Below are 16,882 nucleotides of genomic sequence, written 5' to 3'. Positions count from 1 at the left end.
AAGCAAAAATTTGCACTAATAATAATGCTAAGATTAAAAAACACTTTTTCAAGAGTAGGGCTCGGCCCCGATTACCCGAGAACCAGCTTACTACTGGAATGTACTGGCGCAACAAACATAAAATTTGCTTTTTAAAGTTTTTTTTTGTTGCTTAGCGCCAACTTTAAGTAGGCCTTGGTCTAACCGGTCTAACTCTAAAGTCTCGTGCGGTTCTGGTATCTGGTGCCTATTTTTTACACCGCAAGCGCTTCCTACCATTACCAGTATTGTCACGTAAGCGCGTCATCGTCGCTGGCAGTAGGGCCTGTCTTTGGTAGCTAGGCGAGAGGTGCATTTCTGTTGTCTTCATTTTACAAATTGATTGTGGGAATCCAGCCTAGTTGAAGACTTAAGTTCGAAATAAAAAAAAAACAGAAAAAGGTTTGGCACTACTATCAAAATGGCTACATACACCATGGGACAATCTTTGGTGACGTGAAACTTTATTTCAATGAGAAAATGGGACGAACATCCAGAATTCGTAAACTGCGAGTAGGAAGTCAACATTTTCGCCCTCTTGTAATCGACTCTAATCCGGAATTCGTTGAATTGTGCAAATGGATGAGTGCGAATGGGTGGAATGGTGCTTCAAAAGATTGCTTAAAAACAAAACCAGCCGTGTTTAGTGACACTGGACGTGGTCTCATGGCCATGTCCAACTTAGCTCCAAATAGTCTCATAGTCAGAATCCCTAAAAATCTTCTTATTACTAAAGAAAAGGTTATTTTGCAAATTCCTGCCTTGAAAAATTTCAAGATGACAACAGCAGAATGTTTAACTTTCTTCATTTTGATTTCAAAAATAAATGGATTGTATTCTTCTTACCTTTCTACTCTGCCAAAGAGTTTTTCAGTTGGAGGATTATGTGAAAGCCAAGAAGTGGCTGTTTTACCCAAGGTTCTTCAAGATAAAATTTTATGCAATCAAAGCTATGTTTTGGAAAAGTATCAAAACCTTGTGGTAATATGGGAAAATTTGTTTGGTCCAACCCTGACATTAGAATGTTTCCAATGGGCCTGGTATTGTGTCAATACAAGAGCAGTTTTTTATCAAGATTCGGATATATTTAACATGGACGGATTGGAAAATAACATGGCTCTAGCTCCGTATTTGGACATGTTTAATCACGATCCGCACGTGGTCGTCAAAGCTGGTTTTAATAAAAACAGCCAGTACTACGAAATACGTTCGAGTCAAAAGATAAAGAAACATCAGCAAGTGTTCATCAACTATGGGCCACACGATAACCAAAAACTGTTTTTAGAATATGGATTTATAACTCCAAAAAATCCTCATAATGTGGTTGAATTCGGAATCAATCTTCTGTTTGATTTGTTCCCCGTCAATTCTCTGTGTTTTGTTCCAAACCGGATTGCCCTTCTCAAGCAACTTTGTAAGAATGGAAATCTATTTTACAGCGAAGAGGGATTTAGCTGGAATGCTCAAATTGCACTGATGTTGCTTTCATGTGAAGATTCCCAGCTGTCAAGAAAAGGGTTTTCTCCTTTGGAAATCATACCTGACAAAGACCAAATCAAGTTATTAGGTAAGAAAATTGTAGATGCCTTATTTTTGGAATTCACGGAAAGCTTGAATAAAATGTCTCTAGTTTCTAGCAGTACTACTTCAAGCTTTTGGGTTGCCAAATCACTCGTAAAAGATATTCTAAATGTTCTCAATGCTTGCGTCTTGGACGCCGAATAAATACTAAGTTATGACGTATCATTTGGGTTCAAGACTTCACTTTTACTGTTTTTGCATTGGTAACAGTGTGGATACTTAGTTTCGAGATCCTAAGGTTCAGCCATCAGACTGCTCTCTGGTCTTATAAAAAAATTATAGTTATTTCTGTAGAGCTAATTTGTTCATTCAACAAAAACAACGGGATGTCATCAGATTTAGTAACTAACTATCTGAAAATCGTCAAGGGGCAGTGTAGCGAAATGATTGGCGGACAGAAACAGCGATCGGAGCGACGGGCACCTTCACCGGGTGGATCGACGGATAGCTTTACCAGGTTTGTTTATTGTTTGTTATGTGTTGGTGCAGGGTTGTCCTGGCGGATACGGGTCTTCCGTTGAAGATCACAAAATGACAAAAAAGCGCCGGCGTATTAAAGATCCAAGTTGTCAGGGGATGTTGGTGAGGTTACGAGGGGAATTTCTCTTTTTCTCTCTTTCTTTTTAAATACGTTTTGGGAGTCCGGATCTCCACAAAAACTCGAGTACGGCGTTTCGTGTGGCGTAATTGATGCTGTGGTCGTCCGTTGAGGACTTCACCAGGTGGACCGACTGACAGATACAGCGAGCGGCCGACGAGCAAAAGAAGGTTCGACCACGATATAATAAGAATTTATTTATAATAATGAATTTATATTATGATTGTTTCTATTATATCGTGGTTCGACGAATAGCTACAATTGGTAGGCCGACGGGCAGCTATAACGCAAGTGTAGATGGGGTGGCTTTGTGGCGATAGCCTTCAGACATCCCAGATGGGCCAGTGTAGATCGTGTAATGGAAATAACATTGCGCGAATATACGATTATTATACGATCGATTATTATTATACGATCTACACTGGCCCCCCAGATAGCATTGCCTATGTTTTCCCGACGTTAGCTAGTGCTAGGACCGCGAGATAAAGATTCGCGTCCTTGGCCGGGTCTTAAGTTACCAGTTTCACTTCACTATAAAACAGGCATCCTCATTCCGCGGGAAGTTTCACATTTTAGTCGAAACGTCCGCATTTTCTTATTTTAGACATGTTTGTCAACAAATGGGCCTTCGTCTCCACACCGCAGCGATCTATCTGAAATATTTCACCTGTTGCATGCAGTAGGTGAAACAGAAACTAGCCGAACAGGAAAGCTATACAAACTTTTTGGGACTGAATCATTATCTCCCACATGATCGTAGTGCATTTTCTTCAACTATTTCGTATTTGTTCCACGCTAGAGCTGGTGTGAAACCCAAAAATGGAGATAGATATCTATGGGGAAGAGGCTTGGCAATATATGAATAGCAACTTCAGTCATGTGAAAGGTAAGCTTCAATATTTCCTCTTTTTCCAACTGGGGCATGATTGGATACTTTTGCATTTTTAGGCTTGTATTTGGACCATGCCGGAAGCACACTATATTCTAAGTCATTAATAGAGCATTCACTTGCTGAATTAACACAGAATTGCTTTGGGAATCCTCATAGTCGTAACACTCCTAGCAGATTGACAACTGATCTTATTGATCAAACAAGAATTGAACTACTTAATTTCTTCCAAGCAGATCCCAACCAATATACATTGTTATTTACATCAGGTTATTTAGATACCATTGAATCACAAAATTTAAAATTAGTAACAATTCAACAATATAGGAGCAACTGATAGCCTTAGGCTTGTGGCTGAAAGTTTTCAGTTTTCAAGTATGTCATCCCATTCATATGACTGTGGGTCCTTTGTTTACCTTAAAGAGAGTCACACTTCAGTTATTGGCATGAGGGAATATTTTAAAAGAAATGTTCCATGTTATGCTTTACCGTCTGACGACATTAGCACATATTTTAATCTGGAAAGCCATAGTGGCATTCATGAAAAGGTACACATAAAAGACAATCTTGCTTCTTCAGTTTATCAGGAAAAAAAAGGTAACTAAAATTATAGCGATATCTTAAGCTTTCTGGATCAATTATAAAAAGTCGTTGTACCTTATGTTTATTTTTTGCAGTAGAAACAGAGATTGCGAAAGAAAGCGAAAAAACGTTGGCGACAGCAAATTCATTGTTTGTCTTCCCAGCGCAATGCAATTTCAGCGGCTTCAAATATCCTTTAGAGCTTATATCGTATTCGCAACAGGGAGGCCTCTCCGACATCAGCAGAGATTTATGTTTGAACAAAGAACTTTCAAATAAGAAGGAGAAAAGCAAAAACGTCTGGTTTTGTCTTTTGGATGCCGCCTCGTATGTAGGCACGAATCAGCTAGATCTCTCTGTTTGGCAACCAGATATGGTAGCAATATCTTTTTACAAGATGTTTGGTTATCCAACAGGTGAGTTTGCACTGTGGACACCAAAGAAAAATACAGAAACAAGATATTTTCACGACTAACAAACTAAAACTTTTTAATTTCTGTTTACTCTTCTTCAACGCTATAGGTTTAGGGGCTTTAATCGTTCATCAGCGCGCTAATCATGTCTTACAGAAAAAGGTATTAAACAGCCACAAACTTCTAATGACCTTTCGGAATTGTTGTTTAATTTGTTTTTATATTCGTTTGCTTTGGCTCAATAAAGTATGTTGGAGGAGGGACAGTGGAAATTGTTTCATCTTCTCGCGACTTTCATGTGGCACGTCATGTTCTACAAGAAAAGTAATTTTTTTAGGTTATTCTTCTGTGTCGAATTGAGTGTCAAGCGCTAACCCAAGAAATTTTTCAATAAAAAAAACAAAAAAAAAATGAACACTAAACATTAATAACACAACATGTTCTTAAATTGACAGATTTGAAAATGGGACTGTGAATTTTCTCTCCATTCTCGCACTCCGCCATGGTATGCGGGAGCTTAAAAATCTTGTATTAACAATGGACAACGTGTCTATCCACACGTTTCGACTAGGACAATTGTTGTATGTTTCCCTGTGCCAACTGAAACATGCGAACGGAAAAAGTTTAGTGAAAATATATTCCCACACGGAATTCACTGATCGGCAACGCCAGGGTGCCATTGTCACTTTCAATCTGATGGCGGAAAGCGGCGATTACATTGGATATGCTTATGTTGAACTTATGCTAATTACACAACTAGCTTAGAAGTTAATGAGTATTTTTTCTCTAGGTTGAAAAAATACTTAGTTTGTATGATGTTCACGTGAGAACGGGTTGCTTCTGCAATCCTGCAGCTTGCCAACGGTTTCTTGAATTATCAGAAGAGGATTTATGTTCCCACTATATGGTAAGATTTTCTTATGCAGTACAGTTCTGTTTAAATTTCTTCTAATTTGTAATAAATTCGGATGCTATTTAACAGTCTGGTCATAAATGTGGCGATGAAAATGACTTAATTCACGGTCGGCCGACTGGTGCAGTTCGTGTTTCGTTTGGTTACATGTCACAAAGAAAGGACGTCATACAATTCCTGACTATATTACGACAGTGCTTTCTGCAAGGTCTAGCTTTCAAATGTTTGCTGGTGATCATCTAGTTTATCAAATATTTTCTCAGATAATGTGGCACCGAGAAAAGGCACCGCAGAAAAGCTGCTGGAGCCCGTTCGGCAGAATCGAACTTATTTTGAATTGATAGGCATTCACGTCTATCCGATAAAGTCATGTGGCGGTTTTAGTCCAAAAACATGGCCGATTTCTAAGTCTGGGCTATTGTATGACCGACACTGGGTTATCGTAAATGACGCCGGGATTGCGCTGACACAAAAGCGTGAACCGAAACTCTGGTGAATATCTATGACATTTAAAATTCACTATAATGATAATGGTTTTATTTATCAATATTTTGAAGTATGATTCGGCCAAGCATTGACTTAGAACGGAACAAACTTATTTTACAATACTATGGTACGGAATTATCCATCAGCATGGATATCAACGACCATCAAACGACCTTGGACGGTAACCATGGAATGAATCTTAGAAAAATATGCGGAAAAATCATGCACTTAGATGACTGCGAATCTGCCGTCAATCAGTGGCTGAGCGAAGTAATTTGCCTAGTAATTTAGAAAAGGGTTATATTAGTAATGGCGTTTTTTATGTCACGAAGGTGATCGGTCGACCTGCTTTGAAACTGTTGCGATGTTCTATTTTGGATTCATCATTGGTAAACACTTCTTCTTTTTTGCTACTAAATTATAGCAGCGTGAATAGTCTGAAGGAGCAGCTTAAAAATACGGATTTTGAATTATCTTCAACGGTAGCTATACCATGTGCAGTATTGAAAATTAGGCGAAATAATTACGCACTATGTTTACCTTCTTTAGGAAGAATACCTGACTAGATTCCGAGGCAATTTCGTTGTAGAAAGTGCAAATGCTTTCGAAGAAGATGGTTGGGAAAAAGTTAAAATAGGACCTTACATTTTTCAGGTAATAAATCGTAATATGATAACAGTAATTAGTTGAGACGTTCAACTCAGTTTATTTGCAACAGAATGTCGGTGCATGTTTCCGATGTCAGATGGTGTGTATTGATCAAAACACTGCTATCCGAAGTCGTGAAGCATTAACAGTCCTGGCAAATACCAGAGGGAAGAAAATGCCATTTGGAATTTGTCTTGAAATGTGTTCCAACGCTAGTGGTGCACAAGTTGTTGAAATTGGATATCCAGTTTCGCTAGATACATCTGATCTAAAGTTTACATAGATTATTACATTAGTTCACATTCTCACATTACCACATTATTACATTCGTTCACTATCATTCACTGATAGTGAATGTACTGTACGAACATGTAACATGTTTGCATTACGTTGAACTGTTGCCTGCGCTCTTAAGCTGCCATAAGGATAATGCTATGGATGCGGAACTTTATTTGCATACAAAGTAGACGATGAATACACAAAAATTACAATCATTAACAAATAAATTAATAAACGATTAATTTATTTGAACGCTTATACGTACTTGGGAACAGAAATTGGTACAAAAAAAGCGCCTCTTCCAGGTGTGGGAATTGAGGGATGATGAAAAGTTGTTTCCTAACAGTTTTTTCAATAGGGTAACTTGAGATTGTGCTTGGATCAATTTGTAGTTTTACCTCCAAAAATGGGAAAATAGAATCGAAGATGGGTAAGATATGATGCTTCACACCATAGGTTTTACGCTATTTTTTTTTAGTATACTCCCATCTGTTTTCTCCACATGCTTAAATTTTCAGCGACATTTTTTTTCTTCTTTCAGAAATAAAACTGAGGCGCGTAAAGAACGGTAGGGATAGCGGATTTGAAAGGGATGTGTTGAATTGGAAGTGTGTTTAAATTGGCAAGACAAGCTAGCACAAACGGATTATAAGGCCCATAAACTAATGAAATTCGCACCGTTTCTGTATTACCATTTAAAAACATTCCACCAAAGGTTTTGAACGAAACGCACACATTTTTGTGCAAAGGTCTACTGATTCACATTTATGCCCAAGCTAGCCACTAGAAAAATAAAATCACAAATTCACGACAGCGCCTTCAAAATGAATCTCCTCCTGTATCAGACGGAGCGTTTTCTAATTAAATAGCTTACTTTTCAGCACACGATCTTTGACTCTCAAATTAGGATGGGTTCTGATGAACGCGGAAGCTGCCACGTTTAATGATGTATACTGGACAAAACCATTTGTGTTTTCCGTTGACGCAAAAACCGCGAATTTCTTTTATGGTGACGAAGCATTTCATCGACCAAAGAATCCACACTCATCAGATTTTTTTATGATAAAAGGTTTTCGCTACTCCCTTTGTCATTTACGGAGGTGTTAGCGTACTGCTGCCAATATCATCAATGCTGAAGTTCCCCAAAAGATCGACAATAGATGACAAGTCGATCGTTGATGACAGTGGCGATGGAATGCTTTCTTTATCAAGGCAAACTTTTTTTGATTGTTTGGTGTCAGAATGCGGAAGATAATCATTTGAAACTTCAGTCCGCATTTCTATTGAGCTTTTCGAAATTAGCCGACTTGATGCACTGGATGTAGAAAATGAATTGAAACATGTGCTGTAATGCGAGCCTGCTTGCTCCTGGGAGGTGAAATCACAAATGTTTCTACTGTCTGTCAACTCAGGTATAAAATTCCTTTGATCCAAGGATATATCCTTTTTTCCATCAAGCTGTTGACGTAATCCCTCCAAACTCGTTTGTAGGCTTTTCAACGAATTCACACGAAAATTGCTAGTTATATTTCTTGAAGAATCTTGCAGGCTAATAGTTGACGGATCTTGCAGAATTTGTGAAGGATCGTTCATCGGCGAGTGTCCGTGAAACAGAGATTCGACCAAACTCATAGCTCGGGAAAGTGTTGAAAGATCTTCTGTGATTGTCGTATTTTCTTTGTCTGGGGTTATATTCTGACCTTGGCAAACTTGGTGAAAGTCGCCAGAAGGATTTTCGCAATATTTACCTGTTCTTTCCGCCTTTTGATCATTACGGGCAAAGGAATTTATAAGATTGTTAGAATCAGCTTAGACAGATAAACTTTGTCACCTTGTAATTCACGGTTTTCGTGGTTCCCCTAAGCGAATGGTTTTCGGTAGCGACAGTCGCGTACTTTTCCGATAATTTTGCACGGTTTGTTTTAGGGTCAAACTGACGCGCGGCCGCATACACGACATCAAGAATTACTTGAATATCTTGACTTCGAACATTTGCTTCGCAATGGTGAGGAGCAGCTGAAGTAATCTTCAGTTCTCTCAATAATTCCTGAAGTCGCATCAAAGACAATAGTATACTTCGGGTGAAAGGACTACTAAGCGCATTGCTTTCAAGAACTTTGGGGGAACTCGAAATCATCATGCTTCCTGAAGGTTTTTTGTTAATGATAGTGAGTTCTCTCACTTCCTCCTCTAATGTCGCAATTTTTGCTTTTACTGATCTGACTTCGTCATGTATTTGAGAAATTTGCAACTCCGCATTATTTAGTAATATTTTCCTCAAGTAAATATCATTTCTGAAAAAATAAAGTAAATAATAAAGTAAATAAATAAGTAAGTAAATGAATAATAAATTTTAAATTTATGCTAGTTGGTCAGCCAAACATGAAAAAGCACTTTACCTTGGATGTACAAGTTGACTGTATGATACATCATTTACCAATCCATCATTTAGTCCTTTTTCTCTAACAAGGAAATAGTATTTTTTAAATATTGTATAGGTTTTAAAAATTTTGACTATAACAGACATACTTATTTTTTGTCATCTCATGTCTAGTTTTAATGGGTAAATTCAGAATTTTAGTATTCAACTTCATTTCTTTCGAAGATGAATGAAGATGCCCAATGTTTTGCCCTCTTCTATTTGACACCATGCGATCAGACACTGAGGTGGAGATTGGCTGAATAACATAAGGATGCTTCAGAGCGTTAAACTCAAGAACTTCTTTCAACCTCTTCACCAATGTAGAATTTAAGCCATCATTGTTGCTTGTGTCAAGATAGACCAATGAACAGCTGTTTTCAGCAGCCAAAATAAGCTGATTGAGGTGATCATCTTTCAAATGACTATGAACAATAAGTTGAAATGCCAAATAGACTATAGACAAAGCTCTCACAAACTCATAATTACCAAAACTGCAAGTCAACTGCCTTTATCCATCTATCTTCATACAGAGCCAATGCCAAATTCCCAACAGCATCAGAAAGAGAATTGCCACTCAAAGAAAGCCTCCTTAATCCACACATCAGATCTAAATTGTGATCTCCTGCTGACAAACAAGCTTTCCTTGCAGCCTTTTCTCTGGTAACAGACTGAAAAGATACTAGTGAGGCAAGCAGTTTGCCAACTTTATCAGACAAGCCACAGCTCCTCAAATCCAACCATGCTAAACAAAGTTTTTTCTGCTAAATGTAGATTATGTCACCAAATAACAGTAATAGCTATATTACCAATATTGGGTTTTGCTTTTACTGCCTCAATAATTTTTGCTAATCCTTTATCACCAATCTTGCTTTCTGCAAAGCAAATATGTTCTAGTGAATTTGAGTTTACAATTCCCTAAAAAATGTTAACAAAAAATAACCATTACAAAATCATTAAAACCTGTTCATAATTCATATCCAAGACTATTTTGTTAAAACATTGATACCTTAGTAAGGCAATCCAGATCTGCAACACTAAAAGGTATTCCAACCAAAAAGAGCTCAGTTAAATGTTGACTGTTACTCACATGAATGAGCAGGCTTTGGATAAATGGGTGGAGATGTTTCAACTTAGTCATGTGGATTTGGTTTTTGGATTTTAAATCAAGAACATCGATATTCACGCATATTTTTTTTAAGGAAAAGTTTTTCTTCAGAGTGTCCAAAACCGGACCCCACTCAGAAGATGGGATTCGAAGAAATTTGAAATTTAGAATGGCATCTGCCAAAGATGATTCGATGGCGTGCAAGGGTGAGGTTCCTTTCAAGAGACATTCTCGCTTATACGTCGAGACAAAATTCATTCCTTCACAATCTATTTTATTTTCTACCCGGTATATCTTTACGATTTGTAGATTACCGTCGTGTGATGGCAAGGCCTACTTAATGCTTAAGGCCTGTAAACTCGTATACCTCCTATGGCGGTGACGCGTTACCTGGCAACAGCCAACAACTAATCAGAGGAAAAACAAGGGTTACGACGACACCATCTGGCGCCCGCTACTGCTAATGCTTCGAAAACCAAAATAAAAGATTAAGCAAAAACAGGGTTTCCTTGTATTTTGTAATTAAGAGTATCTTAGAATCCTTAACTTTTAGTTAAAGAATTCCAATAAGTGTTGTGGTGAACTAAAAGGACACCAGGGAGAAGCTGGCAACCGGGCCGAGGAGAAAGGACGGCGGGCTTTAACGTTTTTGTGGGTTGGGCAGTTGTGCATATATGTGTCTGGCTATACGCATGAAGCTCAGTGCTGAATATACCTGGGGTCGTATTCCGAACGTCGACTTAGACTTGACTTGGACTTGACTTAGGCGTTTTTCCTACTTGACTTGAAAAAATTTTCAGACTTTAACCGAAGTTGAATTCCGAACCAAAAAATTTCAATTCAAGTAAGAAACTTGGACTTGAAAACTCAAAAGTCGAGCATTAAAACTAAGTTAAGTCTCTCAAATCTCAAGGTACCTTTTAGGTGCCTTGAAACTGACTTACGGGCTTAAGTTCTATAAGTAGCGGTGAGAATAGGCAGTGGCGTTGCGTTTGTTTACACAATGGCCGATTATTGTAATGACGTCATTGATGAATTCTTAGAGGATATGGGTAACCCTATATTTTTATAGTATAAAAACTATATAAATAGTTATATATTATTTTTATATAATAATATTATATATTAAAATATATATAGTACATATAACTACATATACTATATATAGCTATATATCGTATACTTATATATTATATATATCTATAACTATATATAGTATATATAGTTATATGTACTATATATATTTTAATATATAATATTATTATATAAAAATATTTATATTTATATATATAGTTATATATGCTATATATAATTTTATATAAGGTTTATAAAAACCTTTATAAAGGCTTAGTTTATAGTTAGCTAGTTTAGTAACGTTTTCCAAAAGTTCCAAAAGGGTGTAGGTTTCATTTTAAACCCAAATATCACGCTGCCTTTTCTGAGCTTTATCGCGACTCATTTTAAAAACAACTATGTAAACAAAAGTACACTCACAGCAATTTTGAGTCACTTTGCGTACAAGTTCCAATTTCTTTTTGCTATGAATTAGACACTTAAAATTCGTCTGCAACCACGAGAAGAATTTTGAGCAACGTCCTCTGCCATTGGCTAAGTTGCCAATTTCAAGTCAAGTTGCATTTTAAAGTCAAGAAAAAAATCTAAGTTAAGTCCTGGGAAAAACTTCATCTTTTTGTGTTCGGAATAACACCTTGACTTGAGATTGAAAGTTTTTAACTTTAGCTCAAAACTTGACTTAACTCGGACTTAACTTAGATTGTTTCAAGTCAAGTTTTCCTTAAGTTCAAGTCGCCGTTCGGAATACGACCCCTGGGGTCGTATTCCGAACGTCGACTTAGACTTGAATTGACTTGACTTAGGCGTTTTTCCTACTTGACTTGAAAAAATTTTCAGACTTTAACCGAAGTTGAATTCCGAACCAAAAAATTTCAATTCAAGTAAGAAACTTGGACTTGAAAACTCAAAAGTCGAGCATTAAAACTAAGTTAAGTCTCTCGAATCTCAAGGTACCTTTTTAGGTGCCTTGAAACTGACTTACGGGCTTAAGTTCTATAAGTAGCGGTGAGAATAGGCAGTGGCGTTGCGTTTGTTTACACAATGGCCGATTATTCTAATGACGTCATTGATGAATTCTTAGAGGATATGCGTAACCCTATATTTTTATAGTATAAAAACTATATAAATAGTTATATATTATTTTTATATAATAATATTATATATTAAAATATATATAGTACATATAACTATATATACTATATATAGTTATATATAGCTATATATAGTTATATATAGCTATATATAGTTATATATAGCTATATATCGTATAGTTATATATTATATATATCTATAACTATATATAGTATATATAGTTATATGTACTATATATATTTTAATATATAATATTATTATATAAAAATATTTATATTTATAAATATAGTTATATATGCTATATATAATTTTATATAAGGTTTATAAAAACCTTTATAAAGGCTTAGTTTATAGTTAGTTAGTTTAGTAACGTTTTCCAAAAGTTCCAAAAGGGTGTAGGTTTCATTTTCAACCCAAATATCACGCTGCCTTTTCTGAGCTTTATCGCGACTCATTTTAAAAACAACTATGTAAACAAAAGTACAATCACAGCAATTTTGAGTCACTTTGCGTACAAGTTCCAACTTCTTTTGCTATGACTTAGACACTTAAAATTCGTCTGCAACCACGAGAAGAATTTTGAGCAACGTCCTCTGCCATTGGCTAAGTTGCCAATTTCAAGTCAAGTTGCATTTTAAAGTCAAGAAAAAAATCTAAGTTAAGTCCTGGGAAAAACTTCATCTTTTTGTGTTCGGAATAACACCTTGACTTGAAATTGAAAGTTTTTAACTTTAGCTCAAAACTTGACTTAACTCGGACTTAACTTAGATTGTTTCAAGTCAAGTTTTCCTTAAGTTCAAGTCGCCGTTCGGAATACGACCCCTGGGGTCGTATTCCGAACGGCGACTTGTTTTTAAAATGAGTCAAATATTAATTTAATTTATTATTAATTTAGTTTAAAATGAATAAAATATCGGCAATAAGTACTGAAAAATAAAAATTTTGTAAAAGGGGAACTAATTCTGCATTAATTTTTGTGTGATAAAACCTGTGATGAATTCTATAGAAGGTCGATCGAACCTAAAAGTCGCCATTAATTTGTCAGCAGAAAAATAACTTAGAATATCTTTCCTTGTACGATAAAATGGAATAAGACGACGCTTTTTGGTTCGGCGATTTTCGGCTCGCAATTCATTATCACTCCCCGTAGATAAATCGTCAAAATTATCAGTTAAATTACCCATATCCTCTAAGAATTCATCAATGACGTCATTACAATAATCGGCCATTGTGTAAACAAACGCAACGCCACTGCCTATTCTCACCGCTACTTATAGAACTTAAGCCCGTAAGTCAGTTTCAAGGCACCTAAAAGGTACCTTGAGATTCGAGAGACTTAACTTAGTTTTCGAATACGACCCAGGGGTCGTATTCGTGACTTGGACTTGTAAAAAACCATCACTTTTCTGACAATGTCGTCGTCAGAACCATCAGGAAACGAAGATGTCAGCGACCCTGCACCAATACGAAGCATTCGTGCCAGTGCGAAACGACGGCATACGAATCAAATCAAAAGGACCCAGAAATCACTGGCGACCAACGACTCTACCTTCACAATACGGGCCCAACAGGCTGTCCTCAACGATTTCAGAAAAGAAATAGAAGATCTTCACAAGCGATACGTAGCAGCAGCCGAACTAGATGACGAGGCCAATGAACTAGAGAAAAAATGGCTCGAGGAGGTAGAATAAAAGTTTGTACAATGTCAATCGATGATAGCTGCTTATATGACGAAGGAAGATATCATCCCAGAACCAGATGCAGAAGACAGTAAAGTAGAGGAAGCAAGAAAAAAGAAGCTAGCCTTACAGCATGAACTGGAAACATCACAAGTTATCCACGACAGAATGGTAGAAGATTTGAAAAGACAACTGGCTAGAGAACAAGAGGACATAAAAAGGAAAATGGACTTTGAAGAAAGTTTATTGGTTGACCTAGAAAGTCCGTTCAAGAAGTTTAAGTCATCCACTCCGAAACGAAATGAAGAGTACAGAGTCCCATCCACGAACGTACCAAGAATCGAAGTGAACCCCTTCAACGGTGACCCACGAACGTGGCCGCTGTTCTTCGCAACATTCATGGCAACGATCCACGAAGCAAATGTGTCAAGCGCATACAAACTCCTCAGCTTACGAGACAATTTGAATCCAGACATCCGAAGAAGAGTAGCGAACCTTTTTGTTCCGCCTTCAACTTACGACCTTGCTCTTGTGGAATTAGAAAGGAGATATAGCAGTGCTGAAGTTGTAATGCAGGCTCACATTCAACATTTAGCCGCAATGCAGCCAATCAAGAGCGGAGATTATCAAGCCCATTTTGAAATGGCTGCGATGGTGAGAGATGCGGTAACAAGCGCCCAGAGCTTGAACTTCCAACAAGAAATTACCCACTCAACAGTAGTTTTGCAGCTAGCAACCAAACTGCCACTCGATCTGCAACGAGAATGGGGAAGGACAGCATATTCACTGCGACCAAAAACCGCAAGATTAGCAGACTTTGATAAGTGGATAGACGGAGTCATTGGAGCAGAGGAATCAAGAGGTACTAATTTCCTTATCCAAAACAACAAATCATCGTTTGCTCAACCGCGCCAGAATCAGTAAAACGGTCCAACCATGTTGTACACAAATATGGAAGAGGTACGGAAAGAAAATGTATGCCAAATATGCCGCGCCGATCCAGGACACAGACTTGAAGCGTGTCTCAAATTACGTTCAAAAACGCCAACCGACCGAGCCAAGGACTGTGCCAAGTTTGGTCATTGCTTTCGCTGCCTAGGACGCGACCATTTTTCCCGTTCGTGCAAGAAGAACATTACCTGTTCAGTAGAAGGATGTGGAAAGCGGCATCATACATTGATTCATGGAGCTGAGCTGGTCGCAAAGGGAACCTTCGGACCACAAGGTATGAATAAATCTACTATCTTTGTCGACTCATGTCTATCGTCAGCATCGAAAGCAGTATTATTAGCAATTGTTCCAACGGTAGCAAAGAGTAAAGAAAAGGAATATCTCACTTTTGCCTTGCTTGACCCCGGAAGTGAAGCTACTATTATCACTAATCATCTTGCAGATAAACTTGGTTTATCAGGAAAAACAGCGAATGTACGATTTGGTACGTTTAGAAGGTCAGAAGAAATGGAAACAAGAGTAGTGTCGTTCTCGATTAAGTCGCTCGACACCACGGTAAAAATGGAGGTGGACAAGGCCTATACAGTTCCCGAAATTAAGTTGTCAAGACGGAACATTGACTGGCCAAACATCAAGCATCACTGGCCGCACATGGAAAATCTCGAGCTTCCTGTAACAAATTCTTCGTTAGTTGAAATGCTGATCGGAATGGATATTGACGTAGCACACGTACAGCTGGGAAGTCAAAAACACACCGATGGATTTGAAGGCCCTCGTGCCGTGTTGACTCCATTGGGATGGATTGTTGTAGGCAAAGTGTCATCTTGCCTTTTACAAGGACCCAGGCGTAGGCGAAGTATTCATTTTGGTACATCACAAGAAGTTGATGTGTCCCTCGCCGATACAGTTCAACAATTTTGGTCCACGGAATCGTTTGGAACTAATCCTGATGTGAGAAAAGTAATACCTGAAGAAGATGCCAGAGCCCTCAAGATATTGGAGTCATCAATCACCAATTTGGGCTACCGGTACCAAGTCGATCTACTTTTCAAAAAACCTGACACCCGGCTTCCAAATAATAGGACAGAGGCGCTTAAACGTCTGTTCTCTGTTGAACAGCGTCTCTTACGCAATCCAAGCTACGCCGAAAAATACGTCAAAATCATCAAGAGTTATTTATCCGACGGGTACGCAACGAAAGTAACGTACGACGAAAGAGACAAACCGGAAGGAAAGGTATGGTACATGCCGCATCATTTCGTTGTCAACCCCAACAAACCCGAAAAATTGAGGGTTGTTTTTTATGGCTCCGCGAAATACGAAGGTGTATGTTTAAACGACGTCTTATTACGAGGCCCTGTATATTGTCAAGTTTAGTGGGAGTACTGCTTAGATTCCGGCAACGGCCCGTCGCCATCTCCGCAGACATCGCCAGCATGTATCATCAAGTAAAAGTAAACCCACGAGATCAATCGTTCCTTCGTTTCGTATTGCGCGATCCTGGTTGCCGGCAGCCACCTACAACGTTCCAGATGACAGTACAGGTTTTTGGTGCGGTTTCGTCACCCACTTCATGTCTTTTCGCCCTGAAATATGCTGTTCAAAACAACCGCGGCAAGTTTCCAGATGTTGCTGATAAACTAAAAGACAATTTTTATGCAGATAATTTAATCGATTCATTCGACACCAACGAACAAGCCATCGCGTTCTCAAAAAACGCCATTACGTCATTATCCCAAGGAGGCTTCAGATTAAATCAATGGATCTCGTCATCAAAAGAAATAATGTCAACAATTCCTGTCAGCGAGTGGTCCGACCCAAGCATAAACCTCGACCTAGATGACCTTCCTATCGAAAGAACGCTGGGCATGATTTGGAATTGTCAACTACACACTCTCCAGATAAAAACGCGTATGGTCAGAACAGTCAACACGAAAAGAGATATGCTTGCAGCAATGTCCAGCATTTTTGACCCCCTTGGAATCCTATTGCCAGTCACGACGAAGGTAAAAATCTTGTTTCAAGAAACCTGGAGAATCAACGTGGGCCAAGAGAGCGTAATAAGATGGGGTTAAAGATTATCCACTACTACCAGAGAAAACTGGCGAAAATGGGCGGATGAACTACCGGTATTGAACACGCTGACTATTCC

At 38.1% G+C, this 16,882-nt stretch overlaps 3 protein-coding genes across 5 annotated transcripts; 2 read left to right on the top strand and 1 right to left on the bottom strand.

Moving 5' to 3' along the window:
• The first annotated feature begins 391 nt into the window (after positions 1-391).
• On the top strand, positions 392-2,056 carry LOC116927706 (SET domain-containing protein 4). Of its 2 annotated transcripts, none has more exons than XM_045180850.1 (2): positions 392-1,585; positions 1,968-2,056. In XM_045180850.1, the coding sequence occupies exons 1-2, from the start codon at positions 499-501 to the stop codon at positions 1,976-1,978; spliced, it is 1,098 nt and encodes a 365-aa protein (XP_045036785.1). In that variant the 5' UTR covers positions 392-498; the 3' UTR covers positions 1,979-2,056. The 2 variants fall into 2 exon arrangements, with proteins under 2 accessions (XP_045036785.1, XP_032790636.2); XM_032934745.2 differs by lacking the exon at positions 1,968-2,056 and adding an exon at positions 1,649-1,761.
• Positions 2,057-2,732: 676 nt separating this feature from the next.
• Positions 2,733-6,630, top strand: LOC116927687 (molybdenum cofactor sulfurase). 2 transcript variants are annotated; one of them, XM_045180847.1, is made up of 15 exons: positions 2,733-2,904; positions 2,997-3,083; positions 3,146-3,355; positions 3,414-3,683; positions 3,764-4,084; positions 4,191-4,243; positions 4,329-4,405; positions 4,537-4,813; positions 4,872-4,988; positions 5,064-5,202; positions 5,258-5,486; positions 5,552-5,750; positions 5,813-5,962; positions 6,030-6,134; positions 6,199-6,630. In XM_045180847.1, exons 2-15 carry the CDS (start codon positions 3,017-3,019, stop codon positions 6,409-6,411), a joined length of 2,427 nt encoding a protein of 808 aa, XP_045036782.1. In that variant the 5' UTR covers positions 2,733-2,904; positions 2,997-3,016; the 3' UTR covers positions 6,412-6,630. The 2 variants fall into 2 exon arrangements, with proteins under 2 accessions (XP_045036782.1, XP_032790615.1); XM_032934724.2 differs by having other exon boundaries at positions 2,850-3,083.
• Positions 6,631-7,073: 443 nt separating this feature from the next.
• On the bottom strand, positions 7,074-10,320 carry LOC123477483 (protein Cep78 homolog). The gene is made up of 7 exons (XM_045180849.1): positions 9,836-10,320; positions 9,636-9,744; positions 9,316-9,571; positions 8,937-9,251; positions 8,807-8,869; positions 8,239-8,701; positions 7,074-8,168 (listed from the first exon to the last, which is right to left on the bottom strand). Exons 1-7 carry the CDS (start codon positions 10,190-10,192, stop codon positions 7,500-7,502), a joined length of 2,232 nt encoding a protein of 743 aa, XP_045036784.1. The 5' UTR covers positions 10,193-10,320; the 3' UTR covers positions 7,074-7,499.
• Between the last annotated feature and the right edge of the window lie 6,562 nt (positions 10,321-16,882).

This window comes from Daphnia magna, unplaced genomic scaffold (assembly GCF_020631705.1).
Source record: "Daphnia magna isolate NIES unplaced genomic scaffold, ASM2063170v1.1 Dm_contigs066, whole genome shotgun sequence".
Lineage (NCBI taxonomy): Eukaryota > Metazoa > Arthropoda > Branchiopoda > Diplostraca > Daphniidae > Daphnia > Daphnia magna.
Note: the sequence above shows the minus strand (reverse complement) of the source record. Positions and strands in the feature narration are given on the sequence as shown.

Excerpts from the sequence above, each read along its gene's own strand:
- LOC116927706 (XM_032934745.2), top strand. The coding sequence starts at position 499 with ATGGGACGAACATCCAGAATTCGTAAACTGCGAGTAGGAAGTCAACAT. Across the intron at positions 1,586-1,648 it reads AGACCAAATCAAGTTATTAG|TTTCTAGCAGTACTACTTCA; the intron begins GTAAGAAAATTG and ends AAATGTCTCTAG.
- LOC123477483 (XM_045180849.1), bottom strand. The coding sequence starts at position 10,192 with ATGAATTTTGTCTCGACGTATAAGCGAGAATGTCTCTTGAAAGGAACC. Across the intron at positions 9,745-9,835 it reads ATCTGGATTGCCTTACTAAG|GGAATTGTAAACTCAAATTC; the intron begins GTATCAATGTTT and ends AACATTTTTTAG. Across the intron at positions 9,252-9,315 it reads GCAGTTGACTTGCAGTTTTG|TCATTTGAAAGATGATCACC; the intron begins GTAATTATGAGT and ends TATTGTTCATAG.
- LOC116927687 (XM_045180847.1), top strand. The coding sequence starts at position 3,017 with ATGGAGATAGATATCTATGGGGAAGAGGCTTGGCAATATATGAATAGC. Across the intron at positions 4,406-4,536 it reads CGTCATGTTCTACAAGAAAA|ATTTGAAAATGGGACTGTGA; the intron begins GTAATTTTTTTA and ends TTAAATTGACAG. Across the intron at positions 4,989-5,063 it reads ATTTATGTTCCCACTATATG|TCTGGTCATAAATGTGGCGA; the intron begins GTAAGATTTTCT and ends GCTATTTAACAG.